The sequence below is a fragment of the Mastigoproctus giganteus genome, chromosome 1 (genome assembly GCF_048544385.1).
Source record: "Mastigoproctus giganteus isolate SK-2022 chromosome 1, ASM4854438v1, whole genome shotgun sequence".
Classification (NCBI taxonomy): Eukaryota; Metazoa; Arthropoda; class Arachnida; order Uropygi; family Thelyphonidae; genus Mastigoproctus; species Mastigoproctus giganteus.
This window is the reverse complement of record NC_143575.1, coordinates 279162299-279187577: the sequence shown is the minus strand read 5'-3', so window position 1 is coordinate 279187577 and position 25279 is coordinate 279162299. Positions and strand designations below refer to the sequence as shown.

At 39.1% G+C, this 25279-nt stretch overlaps 1 protein-coding gene across 1 annotated transcript in view; it reads right to left on the bottom strand.

The window, feature by feature from the left end:
* LOC150092030 (leucine carboxyl methyltransferase 1-like) overlaps window positions 1-24269 on the bottom strand; it is a 90752-nt gene extending 66483 nt beyond the window's left edge. Inside the window, exon 1 of the mRNA XM_090386686.1 lies at window positions 23917-24269. Coding sequence (XP_090242812.1) covers window positions 23917-24114 — 198 coding nt within the window. The 5' untranslated portion in view covers window positions 24115-24269. The remainder of the gene's footprint in view (window positions 1-23916) is intronic.
* Window positions 24270-25279: the final 1010 nt, after the last annotated feature.

The window sequence follows — 25279 nt, the reverse complement described above, 5'->3', positions numbered from 1 at the left end:
TATCATTTATAAATACAGAAAACAACAATGGACCCAACACTGAACCCTGAGGAACTCCACTAATAACATTAGTCCACGTTGAGCAGTGTCCATTGATTACCACTCTCTGTCTTCTGCCACTCAACCATCCCTTTATCCATAGCAGCAATTAGCCTCCAATGCCACACTTCTCCAATTTGTGCAGCAGTCTTCCATGCGCAACAGTATCAAAAGCCTTTCTAAGATCCAAATATATAATATCAAAGTTATTCCCTGCATCCAGTTCTTTTGTGACTACATCATAGTATCCAATCAAACTGGTCAGACAAGACCTGCCCTTAACAAAACCATGCTGTGTCTGAGCTATAACTGAATTCTTGTCCAGATGCTTCTTTAACCAGTGCCTCCATTAATTTTCCTGGAACCGAAGTTAAACTAACAGGTCTATAATTACTTGTGTCAGCCTTTGATCCTCCTTTGTGAATTGGGGTTACATTTGCACATCTCCAGTCCATGGGTACCTCCCCTGAGTCCAAAGAAGCTCTCATAATTATGGCTAAGGGTTTGCTTACTTCCTTTGCTGCCTCCTTTAATATAACTGGATAGATCCCATCCACCCCTGGTGCCTTTTTTATGTTTATCCTCAGCAATTTCTCCTCCACTTTCCCCTCAGTTATTAGAAAATAATCTAGCTCACTGCCAATGTTTACTTCACCTCTGGCATTCCCCTCCCTGAATAACTCTCATGTGTGAATGTAGATGCAAAATACTCATTTAGTTTGTTAGCCACCTGAGCAGGATCCTCAACTGTTGAACCATCAACATCCAGTGGACCAATCTGATTCATCCCTTTCCGTCTTGAGTTTAAATAGGTAAAGAACTCTTTTCTGTTTTTCTTTGCGTCCTTTGCCAAGGATTTCTCATAATCTGCCTTTGCCTGCCTAATCTCCTTTGTGACTTGGTTATAGACCAACTTATATCTATCATAGGCTTCCATGTCACCCATTAATTTGTATGTATCCCATGCATTTTTCTTCTCTTCCATATGTCTCATTAGTTCATCTGACAACCATTTAGGCCTGAACCTTGAACAATATTTCTTGGTTGGTATGTAAAGCCTGGTAGCTTCCAAGATTAGTTCCTTGAATGATTCCCATTTTGAATTTGCTGTTGGTAACATCATCAGTTGGTCCCACTGTATAGAATTAAAATACTGTCTCAGACCATCATAGTCGCCTTTACGAAAGCAAAAACCCTTCCCTTTGCCTCTGATGGTAGTTACCTCCTTGAGTAAATCCCACTTCAGCACACTGTGATCACTGCCACCCAGTGGTTCCTTTATCTGCAGATTCCTAATGCATGAAGAATCACTACTGATAATCAGATCAAGAGTATTACTCCCTCTAGTTGCCTCCCGAACATGCTGGTGTAGAAAACAATCATCCAATAAATCCACAAAAGCCCTGCTAGTGTGTGAGTGACCAACCCACAAATTCCAGTCAATATCTGGGAAATTAAAATCCCCCATTATAAGACTCTCTGATTTACTGGCCCATTCTATTTCCCTGTACAGTAATTTATTATACTCATCAGAGTCATTAGGCCTATAGCACACTCCTACTCTCAATTTTGATCTCCCAATGCTTATGTCACACCAAACTGACTCGACACTGCACTGTCCATCAATGTCGACTGGCTTCACTTCCTTGGTTTTTATGTGTTTCTTAACTAATAGCATAACACCTCCCCCCTTCCTATCCTGTCTATCCTTTCTGTAGACGTTGTACTCCCCAAATTGCAGTTCCGCATCCCTTATATCTGTGTGACACCACGTCTCTGATATCCCAACAATATCTGCCTTCGATGTTTTGAGCAATACCTCAAATTCATCAAATTTATTTACTAAACTCCTAGCATTGGTGTACACGCAAGTATACCTGCACTTGTTTTTATTCTTAGCTACCCTAACACAACCCATGTGTTTACTTGTGTCACAATGACTTCCAGCAGTCTCTGAAATATCCTGCATCTTGTTTTTCAGGCTTCTGCTCATTCCAATAGAAGCAGTGCAAGAATCTCTTTCACCTCTGCCAGTGGCTACTGTTAATCCATTAGTCTTTGTCTCCCCCCAAGCTAGCAGTTTACCGACCCACCTAACACTGCCTCGATAGCATCAGCAAATATTCTTGCACCCTTTCTATTTAAGTGTATCCCATCCCTGTAGAAGCAATCTCTCCTGTTAACAAGTACATTCCAGGCTGAAAAAAATTCTACCCCTTGAGCCTTGCACAATCTTTCCAGGGCCGAATTGATCGACAAGGCTCTCATCATATACCCCCTCCTATCGTGTCTGGGCAGAATTGTAGACACTTTCAAATTTAACCCTACTTCACGGCTTTTTTTCAACAGTGACCTGTACTTGTTAAGTAATTCCGCTGGTCTCCTACTCTTAATGTCATTAGTGCCAACGTGTACAAAGGAACCACTAAGTGGCAGTGATCACAGTGTACTGACGTGAGATTTACTTCAAGATAAAAATTACCATCAGGGGTAAAGGAAAGGGTTTTTGCTTCCGTAAAGATGAGTACAATGGTCTCAGACAGTTTTTAAATTTTGTACAGTTGGATCAACTGATGATGTTACCAACAGCAAATTCTAAGTGGGAATCATTCAAGGAATTAATCGTGGATGCTACTAAAAGTTTCATACCTATTAAGAAATATTGTTCAAGGTTTAGGCCTAAATAGTTATCAAATGAACAAATGAGACTCGTAACAGAGAAGAAAAATGCATGGGATGCATATAAATTATCAGGCGATGCAGAAGCCTACGGCAGATATAAACTAGTCTGTAACCAAGTCACAAAGGAGGTTAGGTAGGTGAAGGCAGATTACGAGAAATCTTTGGCAAAGTATGCTAAGAAAAACAGCAAGGATTTATTTACTTATATTAACTTTAAAAGGGGATGAATCTGATTGGTCCACTTGATATCGATGGTTCGAATGTTGATGATCCTGCTCAGATAGCAAACAAGCTGAATGAGTATTTTGCATCTACATTCACACATGAATGTAGAGGCAAAATACATTCACACATGAGAAGTTAAGGTTTGAAAATGGCAGAAGGTTATCAAATTGTAGTAGGGTTCTTAATGATTTTGTAATAACCAAGAGCAAAGTGGAGGAGAAATTGTTGAAGTTAAACATAAGAAAGGCACCTGGGGTGGTGGGATCTATCCAGTTATATTAAAGGAGGCGGCGGCAAAGGAAGTAAGCAAACCCTTAGCCATAATTATAAGAGCATCCTTGGACTCGGGGGAGATCCCCATGGACTGGAGATGTGCAAATGTATCACCAATTCACAAATGGGGATCGAAGGGTGACACGAGTAATTACAGACCAGTCAGTTTAACTTCTGTTCTGGGTAAAATAAAGGAGTCACTAGTGAAAGATGCAGTGCAAGATCATCTAGACAAGACTGCAGCAATAATTGAGACACAGCATGGGTTTTGTTAAGAGAAAGTCTTGTCTGACAAATTTTATTGGTTATTATTATGTGGTTACAAAGGAACTGGATGCAAAAAATTATTTTGATATCATATATTTGGATTTCGGGAAAGCTTTTGACACTGTTGCGCATGGAAGACTACTGTACAAATTGGAGCAGAATGGTATTATGGGTAAATTGCTACTATGTATAAAAGGATGATTGAGTAGAAGACAGGGTGGTAATCGATGGGTGCTGCTCTTCGTGGACTAATGTTATTAGTGGAGTCCCAAGGGTTCAGTGTTCGATCACCGTTGTTTTCTATATTTATCAATAATATTGATTAAGGTATATCAGGCTTAGTGTCGAAGATTGTAGATGATACAAAGGTTGGGAGGGTTGTTAATGACAGTAATGGCAGTGTGCTACTGCAACAGAATCTAAAAAATTTGGGTAGATGGACTGAGAAGTGGCAACTGAAGTTTAACCTTGACAAATGCAAAGTACTGCATATGGGTAGAAGTAAAACCCTGAGAAATGTACCAACTGTGTGGTACTACATTTAAGGTGGTAGAAAATGAAGAACACCCGGGAGTAATTGTGCAGTCAGATATGAGGTTTTCTGAGCTATTCAGACAGGCTCCTAGGGCAGGTCATGGGGTTTTGTCAATGATACACAGGAATTTTGCTAGCAGGGAAAATGTGACTGTCCCTCTGTATAAGGCAATGGTTAGGCCAAGCCTTGAATGGCACCTCCGTAGTCAGGTGGACAGAAGCAGCAGTGCATAGCACACGCTTATTGATTAGACCGGGTATGAGCCCGTGACCAACAAATACGGAGGGTGCAGAAAGGTCAGGGAATGACCAACGCATACCCCCGGAACAATATGGCCTTAGTTGCTAATGCTCCAAAAAGCCAAATAACGGGAAAAAAAAAAAAAAAAACCAAGCCTTTGAGTACTGCATTCAAGTCTGGAGGCCTCATTTTAGGAAGGATGTTGATTTGCTTGAGCGTGTACAGAGAAGGGCAACAGGATTGGTGAGGGGAATGAAGGGATCCTTTTACCAAGAGAGGCTTAAGTTCTGAAAATTGCAGTGGCTGGAGACTAGGCTGCGAGGTGATCTGATTGAGTTGTATAAGGTTTGAATGGGTTGAGCACGCTGAATTCTGATGGGATTCTTCCACTTGTTCAGATTATTATTATTATTAGCTATATGGTGCAAGGAAGCCTGAGGCTTATGCTGCACCAGCCAAAAAAATTCCTGGTTACCCTGAGACAGAGAGAGAGAGAGAGTGTGAAAAGGGAATCACCAAGAAAGAGAAAAATGATGATATCCAGCTCAGGACCCTGGGTGTGGGCATAAATTAAAATTAAGGAAAGACAGAAGTAGAATACATGTGAAGAAATTTGCCTGTAGCCAGCGAGTGGTTAATTGTCGATGTGGAAGTTTATAGGTTAAATAAATTGAAGGAGGAACTGGATAAATATTTAGATGGATTTGTTTTGTAAATTTTTTTTTTTTTTGGTTGATGCTGCATGAGCTGTACTTGCTACCCAGGAGTCTAAAACGCTGATGGAATTGATATTCGGATGACACTCAAGTCAAGTGGATCCAATTTTGGCAAAGTCCAGACGGTCTGTGAAAGCCAAATCTTCTGCTTGCACAATGGTGGGACTGCTAGTAATCCTGGGTATAACCCCCCCATGCTGGAGCACACTGTGGGTGACCACCCAGGTGTGAACCAATGTAAGCAGAGGTCAAGGTGTGACACCCACACCACATTGAGGAATGCACACCTTCATGTTACCAGGCAATACTAGGTGGTAGATGACTCTCTCAACCGATGCAGTACCACCACTTTGCTTATTGGAGGCTTGAAGTGGTGGAACCCATGTTTAGTCTCCAGTGCCAAGTTCCAGTCAACCCTTCCCCATCTTTTCCATCATGCAGTATGACTGATGACTTTTGAGGTTATGAAGGACATCATGGCGAGATCCAATCTTCTTAAATTTCGAGGGTACAGCTCTAAAACAGTGTTCGCAGGCTGGCCACTAGTTAGTACCCTTTAATTAATTAATGATATTGAAATTTCGCAAGATTATTTAATGAAAAAAAAAAAAAAAAAAAAAACTTTCGAGCCTACAAGCCAGTAAGGCTCCTGGAGTTCATGGAATATACCCTATAATCTTAAGGGAGGCGGCAAGTGAGTGCATTGAACTATTGAGGCTAATTATGCGAGCATCACTAGACTCTGGGGAGATTCCATTGGATTGGAAAAGTGCCAATGTATCTCCCATACATAAGGGTAGCTCTAAGAGTGAAGTGGGAAATTATCGACCTGTCAGTCTGACTTCAGTGGTCGGGAAAATCACGGAGGCAATGATCAAGGGTGGAATTCAGGATCATTTGGATAGAATTCAAATTCTCAAGGATACTCAGCATGGTTTTGTAAAGGGAAAATCATGTTTAACAAATCTTGTTCGCTATTTTGAAAGGGTCACTCATGAGCTGGATTTAGGGAATAATTTCAACACTATTTATTCAGATTTCAGCAAAGCTTTCGACTCAGTCCCACATGAGCGGTTGCTTTATAAGCTGGAACAGGTTGGAATCACTGGGAATTCCTTAGATAGATATCAGGATGGCTCCAGGGCAGGAGGCAGAGGGTTGTGATAAATGACCATTCCTCAGATTGGGTTGATATAAGAAGTGGGGTTCCCCAAGGATCAGTATTAGGACCACTGTTGTTTTTAATTTTCATAAACAACATTGATGAAGGGATAGAGGACGTGAGGCCTAAATTTGCAGATGATGTTAAAATTGGTAGAGTAGTTAATGATCGCTGTCAAGCTGAGCGACCTAGATAGACTTCAGGAATGATCAGAAAAGAGAGACCTAGGTAGACTTCAGGAATGATCAGAAAAGAGAGACCTAGGTAGACTTCAGAAATGATCAGAAAAGAGAGACCTAGGTAGACTTCGGGAATGGTCAGAAAAATGGCAGCTGTGCTTTAATCAAGTATTACACCTGGGAAACAGTAATCCCAAAATAACTTATACACTTGGTGGAGTTCAACTAAACCCAGTACTGGAGGAAAGGGACTTGGGTGTTACAATACGGCCAGACATAAAATTCTCTGAGCATTGTAAACAGGTTGCAAGGAAGGCCCATGGTGTCCTATCGATGATCTATCGAACTTTTGCAAGAAGAGATAGGGAAGTGATAATCCCATTATATAAGGCTTTTGTTAGACCACACTTGGAATACTATGTTCAAGTATGGAGACCGCACCTAAAGAGAGACATTGAGCTTCTTGAAAGGGTGCAAAGACGAGTAACTCGCCAGGTGAGATCGACAAAAGGGCATCCTTATGAAGAAAGACTTTCGAATATGTGGGCTGTAGAGTTTGGAAACTAGACACCTTAGAGGCAGAGGCGGATTTAACAGTGAGCGTGCGCCCTGGGCCCCGACTTCTGAAGGGCCCCTCAAAACCCCAACTTTACACTTTTTTCTAATGACACCAAGTTTGGTTTGATATGTGCAATTTTAATTACGTACAAGTTTACAATCGGCAGTAAAACCTGATAGTATGTTTATATTCACTTATTTTCATTATTTGATTACTACGCTGCATAGGCCCCGCTCATCGGAGCAATAGAATCATATTTGCTACTTTGTACTTACAAAGACTCTTAAATTTTATATTTTTCTTTTCATTGGTAGGCTACCAATGGTCGCTAGAAAAATGAAACGACATCTATCAGGAGCTGAAAAAAGACAAATTAAAAAAAGACGGGAATATAATATAATACATATATTATATTCAAATTTTATTGGAAATAAAACATTAATAGTACATAATATTTTTTATTTATTTAAAAAAATGGTTAACATGTATTTTTATTTTCCCTGTCTTTCTCTTTTTTCTTAAGGGGCCCAATATTTTCTTCTCCGCCCGGGGCCTTAACCGACATTAATCCGCTTCTGCTTAGGGGAGATTTGATTGAGGTGTTTAAGGCTCTGAGAGGCATCAGTAAAATGAATGAGAACGATATTTTCAAGATTATAAATGATGCTAGAACTAGGGGACATAAATTAAAGTTATGGGGGAAGATGTTTAGATTGGACTGCAGGAAGTTTTATTTTAGCCAGCAAGTTATAAATTACTGGAATAAGTTGCCTACATGGGTGGTAGAGGATGACAGTTTGGCAAAATTCAAAGGTTATCTGGATAGTACCTTCAGGTGAGGGAAATGCATAGGATGATAGGTTTAATTTCCTTTTCTTTTATTAATTATTAGTTTTTTTTTTTTTATCATTGTTTTATTCGGGTTTTTTTTTTTGGCTGGTGCAGCATAAGCCCTAGGCTTTCTTGCACCATGCAGCCATCACTAATTCTAATACCCTGGACTGAACCTATTGGTAACTCTTTAGGAGGCTTCTGGATCAGCCAGTGTATAATCTGCCAGTACTCTTCCAGATAGTGACTGGTGGGAGTCCGAGTAATGTGTATGCGGGGGAGGGGCTTGTCGAGGCCATGTTATGTCAAGGATCCGGGTATATTCTTACCATGTGTACGCCATATCCAAAAATTTCATTACTTCATACAGCATGTCCCCCGACTTTTTCTTACTATTGAATACACCATGAATTGTGAAACTAATAGGCACTGGTTAAAGAAGCACTGCTCCTGCAGTGCTTCTTTAACCAGTGCCTCCATTAGTTTTTCCCTGGAACAGAATTAAACTAATAGGTCTGTAATTACTTGTGTCACCCTCTGATCCTACTCGAGAAGAATCAAAGGGTGACAAGTCCAAGTATATCTCCAGTCCATGGGTACTTCACCTGAATCCAAGGAAGCTCTCATAATTATGGCTAAGGGTTTGCTTACTTCCATTGCTGCCTCCTTTAATATAATGGGATAGATCCTATCCATACCAGGTACTTTTCTTATGTTTATCTCCAACAATTTCTCCTCCACTTTGCTCTCAGTTATTACAAAATTTTGGCTGCATAAGTGGGGAAAAACTGAAAACCCATTCTGCGACTGTGACAACGTGCCCCAGACCATCCAGCATATCATCTCGGAGTGCCCAAAGAGGAGATTTGAAGGCTCCATCCAAGATCTACATAGTGTTACTGATGATGCTATTAAGTGGCTGAATAAACTGGACATTACATTTTAATTCATCAAATGTTACTTATAATTTTTTTCTGTAAATATTGTTTTTAGGCTTATTGTAATTTATTTATTTATTTTTTGACATTGTTACAAATGTATCCTCATTTTTTGCCATACGAAATAATAATAATAATTACAAAATCATATAGCTCACTGCCAGAGTTTAATTCACCTCTAGCATTCCCTTCCCTGAATAACTCAACAAGTGTGAATGTAGATGCAAAACACACATTTAGTGTGTTAGCTAGCTGAGCAGGATCATCAATAGTTGAACCATCGATATGAAGTGAACCAATCTGATTCATCTCCTTCCTTCTAGAGTTTACATAGGTAAAGAACTCTTTGCTGTTTTTCTTTGCATCCTTTGCCAAAGATTTCTCATAATCTGCCTCTGCTTGCCTAACCTCCTTTGTGACTTGGTTACAGACTAGCATATATCTGTCGTAGGCTTCAGTGTCAACTGATAATTTTTATGTATCCCATGCATTTTTCTTCTCTGACACGTCTCATTAGCTCATCTGACATCTATTTAGGCCTAAACCTTGAACAATATTTCTTAGTTGGTATGAAAAGCCAAGTAGCTTCCAAGATTAATTCTTTGAATGCTTCCCATTTTGAATTTGTAACATCATCAGTTAGTCCCACCGTATAGAATTTAAATAGTCTCAGACCACCATAGTCACGTTTACAAAAGCAAAAACCCTTCCCTTTACCCCTGATGGTAGTTACCTCTCTGAGTAAACCCCACTTCAGCACACTATGATCACTGCCACCTAGTGGTTCCTTTATCTGCAGATTCTTAATGCATGACGAATCACTACTGATTATCAGATCAAGAGTATTACTTCCTCTAGTTGCCCCCCAAACATGCTGCTGTACAAAACAATCATCCAATAAATCCACAAAAGCCTTGCCAGCAAATTCTGCCTTGGGGGTTGCCGCTGTGTTGTGTTATATTCAAGTGCAAGCTCTGGCATTGATGCGGGCAGCTGAGAGCTTGATGGGCTCCTCAATTTAAACCCTTTGAGGGCAACCCCTTGTCCTTCAAGCTCTCATATAGGCCCATAACAATGCTGAGTTGGCTCCACAAACATCAAACAAGCAGTAAATTTCAAAAGGCTGTGATTCAGAAGCACCCCCCCTTCAGTATTCCCATGAGCCACAGCACTCCCATTAGCTTGAGCCTTTTGCTTTACTGCTCTGAGTCATGATTTCGATTCAATTCCAAATAAAATTTCAATTTCAATATAAATTTATATATAGAAGATAGAGCGGTAATCAATGGACACTGCTCTTCTTGGAATAATGTTATTAGTGGAGTCCCCCACGGTTCGGTGTTGGGCCCGTTGTTGTTTTCTGTATTTATCAATGATATCGATGAAGGAATATAAGGATTAATGTCCAAGTTTACAGACGATACAAAAGTTCCCAAGGTTGTTAACGACAGTAATGATAGTACGTTACTGAAACAGTATCTAGAAAAGTTGGGCAGATGGGCTGAGAAGTGGCACTGAAGTATAACACCGACAAATGCAAAGTATTGCATATGGGTTGCAGTGACTTCAGAGTAACATATCATCTGTGCAGTACTACACTCAGGGTAGTGGAAAATGTAAGAGACGTGGGGGTAATTGTGCAGTCAGATATAGTAGTAGTAGTGGCACATGATGCAAGAAAACAAGTGTAGGAGCTTATGCAGCATCAGCCAAAAAAAAAAAAAAAAAAAAAAATCACACCATTCCCTCCAAATGCCTGTCCAGTTCCTCTTTAAATTTATTTAACCTATCAACTTCCACAACGACAGATGGAAGTTTGTTCCAGCAATTAACCACCCGCTGGCTAAAGGCAAATTTCCGCACATCTATTCTACATCTGTCCTTTCTTAATTTGAACTTATGTCCCCGTAGGTTGGTAATCTGAACAAGTGGAAGGATCCCATCAGAATTCAGCGTGCTCAACCCATTCAAGGCCTTATAGACCTCAATCAGATCACCGCGCAGGTGCCTAGTCTCCAGCCACTGCAATTTGCAGAACTTAGGCCTCTCTTGGTAAGAGAATCCCTTCATTCCCCTCACCAATCGTGTTGCTCTTCTCTGTACACGCTCAAGCAAATCTACATCCTTCCTAAAATGAGGCCTCCAGACCTGTACGCAGTACTCAAGGCGTGGCCTGACCATTGCCTTATACAGAGGGACAATCACCTCCTTTTCCCTGCTAGCAAAATTCCTATATATCATTGACAAAACCCCATTACCCGCCCTAGCAGCCTGTCTGCACTGCTCAGAAAACTTCACATCTGACTGCACAATTACTCCCAGGTCTTTTTCATTTTCTACCACCTTAAGTGTAGTACCACACAGTTGGTACGTTTCTCTGGGGTTACTTCTACCCATATGCAGTACTTTGCATTTGTCAAGGTTGAACTTCAGTTGCCACTTCTTAGCCCATCTGCCCAAATTATCTAGATCCTGTTGCAGTAGCACACTGCCATTACTGTCATTAACAACCCTGCCAACCTTTGTGTCATCTGCAAACTTCGACATTAAGCCTGATATACCTTCATCAATATCATTGATAAATACACAAAACAACAGTGGACCCAACACCGAACCCTGTGGGACTCCACTAATAACATTAGTCCACGAAGAGCAGCACCCATTGATTACCACCCTCTGTCTTCTCCCACTTAACCATCCTTTTATCCATTGTAGCAACTTACCCTTAATACCATTTTGCTCCAATTTGTACAGTAGTCTTTCATGCGCAACAGTGTCAAAAGCTTTCCTGAAATCCAAGTATATGATATCAAAATTATTTTTTGCATCCAGTTCCTTTGTGACCACATCATAATAACCAATCAAATTTGTCAGACAAGACTTTCCCTTAACAAACCCATGCTGTGTTTGAATTATTGCTGCAGTCTTGTCTAGATGATCCTGCAATGCATCTTTAACCAGCGACTCCATTATTTTACCCGGAACAGAAGTTAAACTAACTGGTCTGTAATTACTCGTGTCACCCTTCGATCCACCTTTGTGAATTGGGGACACATTTGCACATCTCCAGTCCGTGGGAACGTCCCCTGAGTCCAAGGATGCTCTCATAATTATGGCTAAGGGTTTGCTTAGTTGCTTTGCCGCCTCCTTTAAAATAACTGGATAAATCCCATCCACCCCAGGTGCCTTTCTTGTGTTTAACTTCAACAATTTCTCCTCCACTTTGCTCTCAGTTATTACAAAATCATTAAGCACACTGCTACAATTTGATAACCTTCTTCCATTTTCAAATTGTAATAATTTCTCACGTGTGAATGTAGATGCAAAATACTCATTCAGTTTGTTTGCTATCTGAGCAGGATCATCAACAATCGAACCATCGATGTCAAGTGGACCAATCATATTCATCCCCTTCCTTTTAGAGTTTATATAAATAAAGAAATCCTTGCTGTTTTTCTTAGCATCTTTTGCCAAAGATTTCTCGTAATCTGCCCTCGCCTGCCGAACCTCCTTTGTGACCTGATTACAGACTAGCTTATATCTGCCACAGGCTTCTGCGTCACCTGATAATTTATATGCATCCCATGCATTTTTCTTCTCTGTCACGAGTCTCATTAGTTCATTTGATAACCATTTAGGCCTAAACCTTGAACGATATTTCTTAATCGGTATATAAAGTCTAGTAGCTTCCATGATTAATTCTTTGAATGCTTCCCACTTAGAATTTACTGTTTGTAACATCGTCAGTTGATCCCACTGTACAGAACTTAAAAACTGTCTGAGACCACTGTACTCCCCTTTACGGAAGCAAAAACCCTTTCCTTTACCCCTGACGGTAGTTACCTCTTTGAGTAAATCCCACTTCAGCACACTGTGATCACTGGCACCTAGTGGTTCCTTTATCTGCAAATTCTTAATACACGAATGATCACTGCTGATAACCAGATCAAGAGTGTTACTTTCTCTGGTTGCCTCTCGAACATGCTGCTGCAGACAACAATCATCCAATAAATCCACAAAAGTCTGACTAGTGTGTGAGTGACCAACCCACAAGTTCCAGTCAATATCTGGGAAGTTAAAATCCCCCATTATAAGACATTCTGATTTACTGGCCCACTCTATTTCTCTGTACAATTGTTCATTGTACTCATTCAAGTCATTAGGCCTATAACACACTCCTACTCTTATTTTTCCTTTCGCAGTGCTTATCTCACACCAATATGAAGGTTTTTTGAGGAGTGCAGACAAGCTGCAAGAGCAGCTCATGGCATCTTGTCAATTATATACAAGAATTTTGCTAGCAAGGATAAGGAGGTGATTATCCCTTTGTATAAGGCAAAGGTCAGGCCCCACCTTGAAAACTGCATACAGGTCTGGAGGCCTCATTTTAGGAAGGATGTAGAGGTGCCAGAACAAATACAGAGAAGGGCAACGAGATTGGTGAGAGGAACAAAGGGTTGCTCTTACCAAGAAATGCTTAAGCTCTGCAAATTGCAGTATCTGGCGGCTACACACCTGCAATTTGAGCAAACTCAATGCTGAAGGGATTCTTCCTCTTGCTCAGAAGGCAGCATAAATTCAAATTGAGGAAACAGTTGTAGAATAGATATGCAGAAATTTGCCTTTAGTCAGTGAGTAGTTGATTGCTGGAACTAACTTTCATCTATTGTTGTGCAAGTTGATAATTAAAAGAACTGGACAAACTTTAAGCAAATGGATGGGTGAAATTGAAAGTTTTTTTTTACTGATGCTGTATAAGCTTGCTTTCTTGCATCATATGCCTCTACTGCTCTACTAATGCTAATAGCAAGGATTCTTGCATTGCAAACTTTGATAGACTATCCACTTCAATAGATATAGACTAGCAACCAGAAAATTGCCACACTTAAGAAGAGTTTGAATAACTTAGTTTGTAATTTAAGCTTATCTAAAGAGTAAAGAGCAAGCAGAACTCCGTGGTTTTAGATTACAACAGTCAAAGTTACTTGAAACTGAAATTAAAATTTTAGAAATATGGAAAATATTAGTATTAGTAATGACTACCTGGTGCAAGGAATCCTATGGCAAGAGAAAAAGAAATAGAAAACCTCTGCATTTCCCTTCTCCCATAGCTAATTATACAGCTGACCTTTGATTTCCCCAAACTGTCAGCCTCTACCAACTATGTAGGTAACTTATTCCAGTAATTTATAACTCGCTGGCTAAAATAAAACTTCCTGCAATCCAGTCTAAACATCTCCACCCTCCATAATTTGAAATTATGGCACTTAGTTCTAGAATCATTTATAACTGTGAAAATTTCGTCCTCATTCATTTTACTTATGCTTCTCAGAGTCTTAAACACCTCAATCAAATCTCCTCTAGGCACCTAGTTTCCAAGCTCTACAACCCACATATTTTTGCCGATCTCACCAGATGAGTTACCTGTCTTTGGACCCTTTCAAGAAGCACAATGTATTTCTTTAGATGCCGTCTCCATAATTGAACACAGTATTCCAAGTATGGTCTAACGATAGCCTTATATAATGGGATTATGATGTCCTTATCTCAACTCGCTATTGTTCTATAAACCACTGATAAGACACCGTAGGCCTTCCTTGCAACCAGTCTACAAATACTCGGAGAATTTCATATATGATCGTATCGTAATACCCAAGTCCCTTTCCTCCACTCCCGGCTTTAGTTCAACTCTGCCAAGTGTATAAGTTATTTTGGGGTTACTGTTCACCTGGTGCAATACCTTACTTTGCTGAATTAAAGCATAGCTATCATTTTTCTGACCATCCCTGAGGTCTATCTAGTACGGACACTCTGAAGAAGCTCTGCTTGGTGGTTATCATTAACTACTCTTCCAATCTTTATATCATTTGCAAAATTTAGACATCACACCCTCTATCCCTTAATTAATGTCATTTATAAAAATCAAAAACAAGAGTGGTCCTAATACTGATCCTTGCAGAACCCCACTTCTTACATCAACCCAATCTGAAGAATAACCATTTAGCAGAACCCTCTGCCTCCTGCCCTGAAACCATCCATCTACGGATTTTCCCTGTGATTCCAACCTGATCCAATTTATAAAATAACCGCTCATGTGGGACTGAATCAAATGCTTTGCTGAAATCCAAATAAACAATGTTGAAATTATTCTCTAAGTCCAGCTCTTAAATGACCCATCAAAATAGCTAACCAAATTAGTTAAACATGATTTTCCCTTTTCAAAACTATGCTGAGTATCCTTCAGAATTCCATTTCTATCTAAATGATCCTGAATTCCACCCTTGATCATTGTCTCCATGATTTTCTCTACTACTGAAATTAGACTAACCGGCCAGTAATTTCCAACTTCATTCTTACATCTGCCCTTGCGTACTGGAGATACATTGGCACTTTTCCAATCTAACGGAATCTCTCCCAAGTCCAGCGATGCTCTCATAATTAGCCTTGATGGTTCAATGCATTCAATTGCCACCTCCCTTAAAATTACAGTAAGTCCCTGACATACGTAAGAGGGATGTTCCAGGACTACTTACGTAAGTCGAGTTTCACGTAACTCGATAATGACTAATAAAATATTGCTACTATAACCCTGATATGCCAAAATTACAAATACCACATAATATCCTCAGAAGAATGAAGAAAAATAATTATATATCTTTCAATTAATTAGATATATATTTTTTATTTTATTATTATTTTATATTCATATATATAGAAAAATAGTTATATATTTTTAATTGCTTCAATTAAAAACTTTATCTGAGGACAGTGGTGAAGTAGCCAGAGTGACACATAAGAAAAGAAAACACAAAATGAAGAAACAACGGATGCTATTGTGCTTTAAAAACTGATACGTATTTCGTAGCTTAGGTTATTAATCAGTGTGTGTGCGATTTAAACTTCCATGATTTTGTGTATATGGTACCTAAGAAGTATTATAAAAATATTTTTTTTATGAAAACCCAAAAACTTCATTGGTGCCGATTCCTTCACTGGTTCTCTTATTCTGTTTTTGTCCTTTATTATTATTAACACTGACAAATCTAAATTCCACAAGATACTTGTTAAAGTTTGACCATTTTCATACATCCTTATTATCTTAATTTTCTGATCCAAATCGAACGCTTTCCTTTTCTTGATAGATTTACTAGTCCCACTGTCACTGTCACTTATTCTCTTAGTTGGCACAATGATAATGGTCAAAATGAAATTTTCTGTAAAGAACTTCACAGGGTTAAGGATGAAACACTATTATCACCTCACGTGAGCTCACATTTTACTAAAGCATATTTCTCTACCATAAAACAATAAAAACAATTTGCAGTTTTTGGTTTATTGGACTTTTCTGTTAGTTGTTGTTATTTGGTTTTTAGGAGCATTAGCAACTAAGGCCATATTGCTCCGGGAATATGCGGTGGTCATTCCGACCTTTCCGCATCCTCCGTATTTGGTGGTGACGGGCTCGAACCCCAGTCTAATCAAGAAGCGCGTGCTACGCACTGCTGCTCCTTCCCACCTTGCTACGGAGGCGAATTTTTTCTGTTAGTGCAATCTATTATAAACAGGCTTAGAGGGGAACAGGTATCCTGTGTGTTATCAGACACTCAGCCTAAAACACTGATGGATCCAATATCTCTCTATTACAGAAGATTTAGGAGAAGTCCGGTTGGCCTGCCTCCCTAAAATCCACTCATGCACACCTTCTCGATGGTAAGCCCTGTTACGTCACTTAGGTGGCAACGAACGTGTAGAGTGGTTCTCTTCAAGACGCCTGGTCAGCGTGAAGAGGAAAAGACCAAACCCTCCAGCAATGAGAGCACAACAATACAAATGGCCCTCAGTCCCCAGCAGCTTTCACTCTCCCTCTTACGGCAGCGAGAGGATCAGAGTGGAAGCAGAGGGTGCTAAGAATCTCTGGGTACGACCAGGCTGCCATGCACGGAAATTGAACTTGGCCTGTTATAACGTACGATCACTCATCGGTGAAGACAGGATATTAGAGCTGGAAAAGGAATTAGAAAATGTGAATTGGAATATCATCGGTTTGGCTGAAACAAGAAGAAATGAATCACTTATAAGTTTATCAAGTGGAAATCTGCTGTACACTAATGGAAACAGTGAAAGGAGTGAAGGTGGAGTTGGGTTTCTGGTCCATAAAGATTTTAAAAACAACATTTTGGAATTCAAAAGTACATCACCAAGGGTGTCAAGACTAATACTCAAGATTTCTAAGAGGTACAAGCTAAAGATTATAATGATTTATGCACCAACATCGAGCCATGATGATGAAGAGGTTGAAGAAATGTACACTGAAATTGAGAGTCTTCTAGATGAGCAGAAAACCTACTACACTATTATTATGGGGGACTTCAATGCTAAGGTTGGAAAAAGGCAAAACAGCGCAGAAAGAGGAACTATTGGAAATTTTGGAATTGGTGAAAGAAATAAAAGAGGTGAAAGACTTGTGGAATTTGCAGAATCTCAAGGAATGTCAGTAATGAACACTTTTTTCAAGAAAAGGGTGAACAGAAGGTGGACATGGAAGAGTCCAAATGGATTAACAACTAATGAAATCGACTTCATCCTCACTAACAGAAGATATATTGTGAATGATGTTACCGTCCTGAATAAGGTAAATGTTGGAAGTGATCACAGAATGGTAAGATGTACACTTGATATAGATGTAGGAAAGGAAAGGAAAAAACTGACTCGAGTAAATAATACAAAGGTCTTTGAAATAACAGAGGAGGAGAAAGAGCAGTATGTACTGGAACTTAAGAACAAGTTTGAGCTTCTGCAGACTGCTCAGGACCAAGATATCAATGAGGAATATTACAACTTTCTGAAAGTGATAAAGCCCAAGAAACCTATAGGGAAACAGAAATCCAAAGAAGAAAATATTAGTCAAGAAACACTTGTCATGATGAACCAAAGACGACAAATGAAGAGCAAGAAAAACACTGACAGGGAGAAAATTGAGTATACTGAGTTATGCAAAGCAATTAGAAAGAGACTCAGAGAGGACATAAGAAGATTTAACACAAGAAAAGTAGAACAAGCATTAAGGGAAAACAAAGGATTTAAATCAGCAGCCATGAGCAGTAATACAGAAAGACAAATGATACTACAACTGAAGAATAGCGATAGTGTACTTATAAACAGCAGAGAAGGCATAATTCAAATAGCAGAAGACTACTATAGAGAATTATACAAGGAGCGAGGGAATGATACCAGCAGTGGGGAAGATGGATTGCAAAGTAGCAACACATACGACATACCCGATATTCTTCCTGATGAGGTAGAACATGCATTGAAGAAAATGAAGAATCGGAAAGCCCCAGGGGAAGATGAAGTTACTGTAGAGTTGTTAAAATTGGGAGGAAGAGACATAACACAAAAACTGGCAAGGCTCTTCACAAAGTGCATTAGAAAAGGTGTGATGCCTAAGCAGTGGAATAATGCAATCATAGTTTTGCTGCATAAGAAAGGAGATAAATCAGAAATTGGAAATTATAGACCAATTAGCTTGTTATCCCATATCTACAAGTTGTTCACAAGGGTCATTACTAACAGATTAGAAAGAATACTTGATGAGAATCAACCGAAAGAGCAAGCTGGCTTTAGGACAGGATTCTCAACTATGGATCACCTTCACGTAATATCATAGCTAATGGAGAAAGCAAATGAATATAAAACACCATTATGCCTGGCATTTGTGGATTATGAAAAGGCATTTGACTCCATACAGCATAAGGCAATGTTTCAGGCACTGGAAAGACAAGGCATAGATACTCCATATATTATGATTTTGAAGAAAATATATGAGAGTGCTACATCCTTTATTAGACTAGACAAAGACAGTAGCAAATTTAAAATCGAGAAAGGAGTTCGACAAGGAGACAATATCTCCGAAGCTGTTTACTGCTGCCCTTGAGGAAGCTTTCAGAAGATTAGACTGGTCGCAGAAAGGAGTCAATGTGAACGGAGAGTACCTAAACCATTTACGATTTGCAGATGACATTGTGGTCATAAGCCACGATCCCAAAGAATTAGAGGAAAATCTTTATCAGTTATGCACAGTTAGTAAGGATTTTGGACTAAAGATGAATATGGCTAAAACAAAAGTAATGATGAACAAGTATGCCACGGAAAGGGAAATAATTATTGAGGGAGCAGTAATTGAAAAGGTGGAGTCATATACTTATCTGGGACAAGTTATTAGCTGTAATAATGATAAATGGCTGGAAGTCAAGAGAAGAATAAATTTTGGATGGATAGCATTCAGGAAATGTAGTCACATACTGAAGAGCAATATCCCAGTTTGTCTGAAACGTAAAATAATGAATCAATGTATACTCCCCACCATGACTTATGGAAGTGAAACTTGGGCACTCACCAAAAGAATGGAAGAGAAGCTAAGAACTACACAGCGAAGAATGGAACGAATTATATTGGGAATCAGACTGTTAGATAAGAAGAGAAACACATGGATTAGGCAGCAAACTCAAGTAAAGGACATTCTTATCAAAACTAAAGAACTAAAATGGTCTTGGGCAGGACACATAGCTCGAAGACATGATGACAGATGGACTAAGAAAATAACAGAATGGTACCCAAGAGGAGCTAGAAGAAAACCTGGAAGACAAAGGCGGAGATGGATAGATGAAATTCATGAGTTTTTGAGTAGTAAATGGATGGCCAGTGCTCAAAACAGAAGGAACTGGAAAGTTGCTGGAGAGGCCTTCATCCTGCAGTGGATTGAAAATGGCTGATGATGATGATGATTATAAATGGGTAGTAAACTCGATCTTATTGCATTTGCAATAATACCGATAGCTGGAATTCTGTGGGTTTTTACGTTATTATGGTGAAATGTGAGTCCTCTTCACTGAAATCTTCTGTCATATGAAAAAAAAAACATAAATATATTTCAGAATCTGTGTGTGTGTTGTTCATCATCATTAACTGTTTATTTTTTTTTACTGTTTTAAATTTTACATTACTAAAAAAAAAAAAAAAAAAATTTGAGTGAAAAAAAATTTATGCAAGTCAGAAGTTATGTAACTTGGGCTTACGTAAGTCGAGGACTTCGTATAGGGTGTATGCCATAAAAACCAGGAGCCTTACTGGCATGTAGGTTCAAAAGTTTTTTCGTTAAATAAAAATGTGAAATTTCAACATCATTAATTACATTTTTTCACCTTCACTCCCATAATGTCTTATTGACACACAGGGTTTTTCATCTGTAAATATCGATGCAAAGTAACTGTTGAGTTCATGTGCAACTTCAGCTGGGGTATCTAATACTATTGCTGACGAGGCTACTAGAGACGGCGACGGAATCTATCCAGTTATATTAAAGGAGGCAGCAAAGGAAGTAAGCAAACCCTTAGCCATAATTATGAGAGCTTCCTTGGACTCAAGGGAGGTACCCATAGACTGGAAATGTGCAAATGTGACCCCAATTCACAAAGGAGGATCAAAGGCTGACAAGTAATTATAGACCTGTGAGCTTAACTTCTGTTCCAGGAAAATTAATGGAGGCACTGGTTAAAGAAGCACTGCAGGATCATTTAGACAAGACTTCAGTTATAGCTCAGACACAGCATGGTTTTGTTAAGGGGAAGTCTTGCCTGACCAACTTGATTGGATACTATGATGCAGTCACAAAAGAACTGGATGCAGGGAATAACTTTGATATTATATACTTGGACCTTAGAAAGGCTTTTGATATTGTTGCACATGGAAGACTGCTGCACAAATTGGAGCAGTGTGGCATTGGAGGCAAATTGCTGCTATGGATAAAGGGGTGGTTGAGGGTGAGAAGACAGACAGTGGTAATCAATCTACACTGCTCATTGTGGACTAATGTTATCAGTGGAGTCCCTCAGGGTTCAGTGTTGGGTCCATTATTGTTTTCTGTATTTATAAATGATATTGATGATGGTATATCAAGCTTAATGTCCAAGTTTGCAGATGATACAAAGGTTGGCAGGGTTGTCAAGGACACTACTGACACTATGCTGCTGCAACAGGATCTGGAAAGGTTGAGCAGATGGGCTGAGAGGTGGCAAATGAAGTTTAACATTGACAAATGTAAAGTACTACACATGGGAAACAGCAACCCCAGAGCAACGTATCAACTCTGTGGTACTACACTGACAGTGGTAGAGAATGAAAGGGACTTGGGGGTGGTTGTGCAGGCAGATATGAAGTTCTCTGAGCAGTGCAGACGGGCTGCAAGAGTAGCTCATGGAGTATTGTCAATGATATACAGGAATTTTTCCAGCAGGGATAAGGAGGTGATTATTCCATTGTATAAGGCAATGGTCAGGCCACACCTAGAGTACTGTATACAGGTCTGGAGGCCTCATTTCAAGAAGGATGTAGAGATGCTGTAACGAGTACAGAGAAGGGCAACAAGATTAGTGAATGGAATAAAGGGGTGCTCTTACGAAGAAAGGCTTAAGTTTTGCAAATTACAGTGTCTGGAGACTAGGCACCAGCGAGGTGATCTGATAGAGGTGTATAAAGCCTTGAATGGTTTAAGCATGATCAATGCTGATGGGATTCTTCCTCTAGCTCAGAAAAATCACCTGAGAGGGCATAAATTCAAATTGAGGAAAGACAGATGTAGGATAGACGTGCGGAAATTTGCCTTTAGCCAGCGGGTGGTTGGTTGGTGGAACAGACTTCCATCCCTTGTGGTGGAGGTTGATAGCCTAAATAAGTTTAAGGCTCAGCTGGACAGGTATTTTGAACGAACAGAGGGGTGAAGTGGAAGTGGGTTTTTTTTTTTGGCTGATGCTGCATAAGCTTGCTTTCTTGCATCAAATGCCTCTACTAATTCTTATGCTAATGCTAATACTATACAATATTTGGAACTGACTGTTGATTAAGTTAGTAAACTGCAGTATGTGTTTCAATTTCTTTAGTATCTGCAACTTTTGCTACATCAATATGAAAAAAAAAAAATTTTTTTTTTTGTTGCTCAGTATAATTAAATTTATGAATTTAAAATATTTTTTGATCTTCTTTTAATTTTATATATATATATTTTTATGAACATGGTACTGATCAACCATACGATAAAATTACTATAAATAAGCATGTGTTGTTAATTTAACACATTTCATACCTACAAAGAGAAATGATCACAAATAGGGCTACAGTACGGACCTCACTATGATGATTAAAGCTGAATGATTCCTCAAAACACTGCTTTAGTTCCCCCCCCCCCCCAGGGAAATCCTGGGAGGGGGAACTGCTGCAACATTTACATTCAAAATTTAAAGAAAAAAAAATTTACATACATATTAAATGGTTTTTGAATCTCAAGAATAATGCGCATGCTTTTTCATAATAAGTAACGGGAATTTCATTTTTACTATAGGAGTTTCTTTTTTTGAATAAATTCAGCTCATATTGCAAAGGATGAGTGTACAAAATTCACAGTTTTTAATTCACAATGTATAAAGTAAATTAACACAAATTTTTCTGCTTTTGGTAGCCATTATATACATCAGCATGCCAGCTCAAAATTTGCCAACCGGGCTAGCCGGGTGGGTAAAATGCCTGTCTGGCAACCCAAAGGTTGCGGGTTCGATTCCCACCTCAGGCTTGGATCAAAGTACTGCAAATACCTTGGGAAGTGCATTATGTCCACAGAAGCCTATGCGCCAACAACTACAAAAAAAAAAAAAAAAAAAAAGCTCAAAATTTAAGCATATGAAAAATTTACACCACAGAACTGTTTTTTTGTAAAATTGGGAAAAAAAAAACCAGCATCCAGAGAATTTAATTCCAATTTAGAGAACACTTTTTTTCTTTTCTTTTTTTGAAAATTTCTTATTTTTCAAATATTCATGGCAAATTTCCAAAATGAGCATCCACAAACTTTGTGGATGCTAATTTAAGAAATGCTGATGCCGATTTATACATCAGACCCACTCTCCTCTTCAGTAGCGCTGCATTCCTATGTGCTGCCAGTAGGCAAAATAAAATTTGCTGCCCTAAATGCTGAATACTGATAAGCACTAACCAATCAGAAAACAATATTGAAAAAATTTCAGCACCCACTTGAACTGCAGCTCGTGGTCAGGAGCGGGAGTGCAGTAGCACACGCTCTTCCAGTAGACTGGGGTTCAAGCCCCTGACTGCTGAATACGATCGATCTGCCAACCCGCACTGGACCAGCTTGGCAGATTATGGTCCATTTACCTCAGCATGAATTGTTGAGGAGGCTTCCATCCTGCAGTGGGTTGATAATGGCTGCAATTCACTTTTTTTTTTTTTTTTTTTTTTCCCTTAAGCAACGCCTACCTCACCTATCCACTTGCAGCAGCCATGCCCTCCCAAGTTAACTATACCATGAGAATTTGCACCACTAACCTTTGGGAGGGCACTGTGGTTGACATCATCAACCAATAACAGATAGTTCTGTGAATTCTGCACAACTTTTGGAAAAAATAAATGATTCTAAAGAGAATTGGCTAATGCCAATGATGCAGGAAGGCAGGCTTATACAGCATCAACCAAAAAAAAAAAAAAAAAAAAATCCCACTTCACCCATTTATTCCATCCAATAGTTTGTCTAGTTCTTCCTTGATTTTCCTCAAGTATGGTTATTAATTATTTTTTCATTAAACTATATGGCCATAAAAAACCATTTTGGTGTTAAAATGCATCCACCATGTTTATTTCCCATGGCTTTTCCTTTGGATTTTGTTTTCATCAACTTTAAAGGCCAACTTACACCAAAATTCAGGGAAAAAAATTTTTGGATAATAAAACGGTTTTATCTAAAATTAATTTTTTGATCTTATTATCTAATAGAATGTAAGAATTGCGAATAAATTTTTAAAGTTACCCATTTCCAAATATTGCTTACCGTTATTGGTGTGATCAAAACACCAACTGGGCTTGTTGCAATAATAGTTTTTACGCATCCACTAGAAGGTAAAATCACTTAACTCTTACGCCCATTCCAAACTTGCGCCCGAAGCAGGTTCTTCAGTTGCAATACCCTCGTCCCGGCTGTGTGCATACTCTAATTTTTCTGATTTTATCGGCTCATCCACTAAAAGCAAAATAACTAACGAATTTGTGAAGACTACTCATCCACCTACGCCGGGGTAAATTATTCAAAAACTTAGCCTGCATTGCAGATGCACGTTTTCACAGTATTTTTACTTGTAAACATTAAATCACACAAGCATATGCATTATAAACAAAACCAGTATGAATTTAATATAGCACTTCAAAACTCACCTTCAAAAACTGATCGAGAAGACCCCGTATTCCCGAAATCCGAGCGTAATAGCCACGATTAATTTCAGGAGCCTTTCGTTCTGACAGCTTCACAAAATACTGTAAATAGGGATCAATCCAATAACCAACTTGGACTGCGTATCGTTTACAACCTGCAGCATCATCATTTGTGCCCATAATTACATCATCTTCAGACATTTTCTCTTCGATATCTACTTATATCACGGAAGAATAAACAGCATATGACGAAAATTGTAAGGTGGCAACTGAAAATTATTTCTACAGAATGGAAAAAACTAAATTATTTAAGCCTACTACCTTACATTTACCATCACGTTCAGTATCAGATATATCTGCTCTAGGTGCGCTCTACGCTAATGTTGATAGTTTACTAAAACAGTTTCCTGTGAAATTAAATATCACGTAAATCGAAGCGATATGCAATCTTTTTTCCACTCAATAAAAAAAAAATGTTATGACTGAGAATTTCAAATAAAATAACAAATATAGTCAGCAACAATCTAGCGTATTTTATTTACTGCGTGATTAGAAATAATAGTTTAAGTTAATATGCTAATTAAAATAAGTTCTTTTTGTGCTGTTCTCTCTGCGTTTGGCAGGTACAGAATACCAGGAAAGATCGTGAAGAATGATTACCTCAATTGTCCGAATATTATTATTATTATTGTTGTTGCTCTTATATTATTTCTCCCTGATTGGGGGTTTCCACTCCGTGACGGGTACTGCTACCAAGTACACAGGGTGGTTGTAATGGCTGGTGCTCCTGTTGGTTGAGGAAATCTCTGACTATCCTACAGGTGTTCAGGATTGCGGCATTCTGAAGTCCCTTGTAGGTACTATAGAGACCTATTGCTGCTAGTCTGCTATGTAGAGTCTTTGGCACCATATCGGTGATTGACACAATGATCGGGATGGTTGATACTTCTTGCATATGCCACATCTCCTTGACTTCATATCTCAGGTTCATGTACTTCATAATTTTTTCCTCATGGGTTTCTGGACATTTGTAGTTTTGTGCACCGCTATGTCAATCAGGTAGGTAGCCTTCTCCATCTTGTCCACAAGGGTTATGTCCGCTCTGTTGTGCAGGATGGTCTTATCCGTTATTATGGCGTGGTCCCAGTACAGCTTGTGGGTTTGGGACTCTAGTACTGCCTGGGGTTCATACTTGTAGTATGGTACACTTTCTTTGGTCAACTGGTATTTCCTCGCTAGCTTCTATTGTATTATCTTAGCTATCTGGTCGTGTCTATGGGTGTACTCAGTCCGGGTGATCACCTTGCACCCCGCGGTGATGTGTTGTATCGTTTCTGAGGCCAGGTGGCATCGTCGACATGTACCA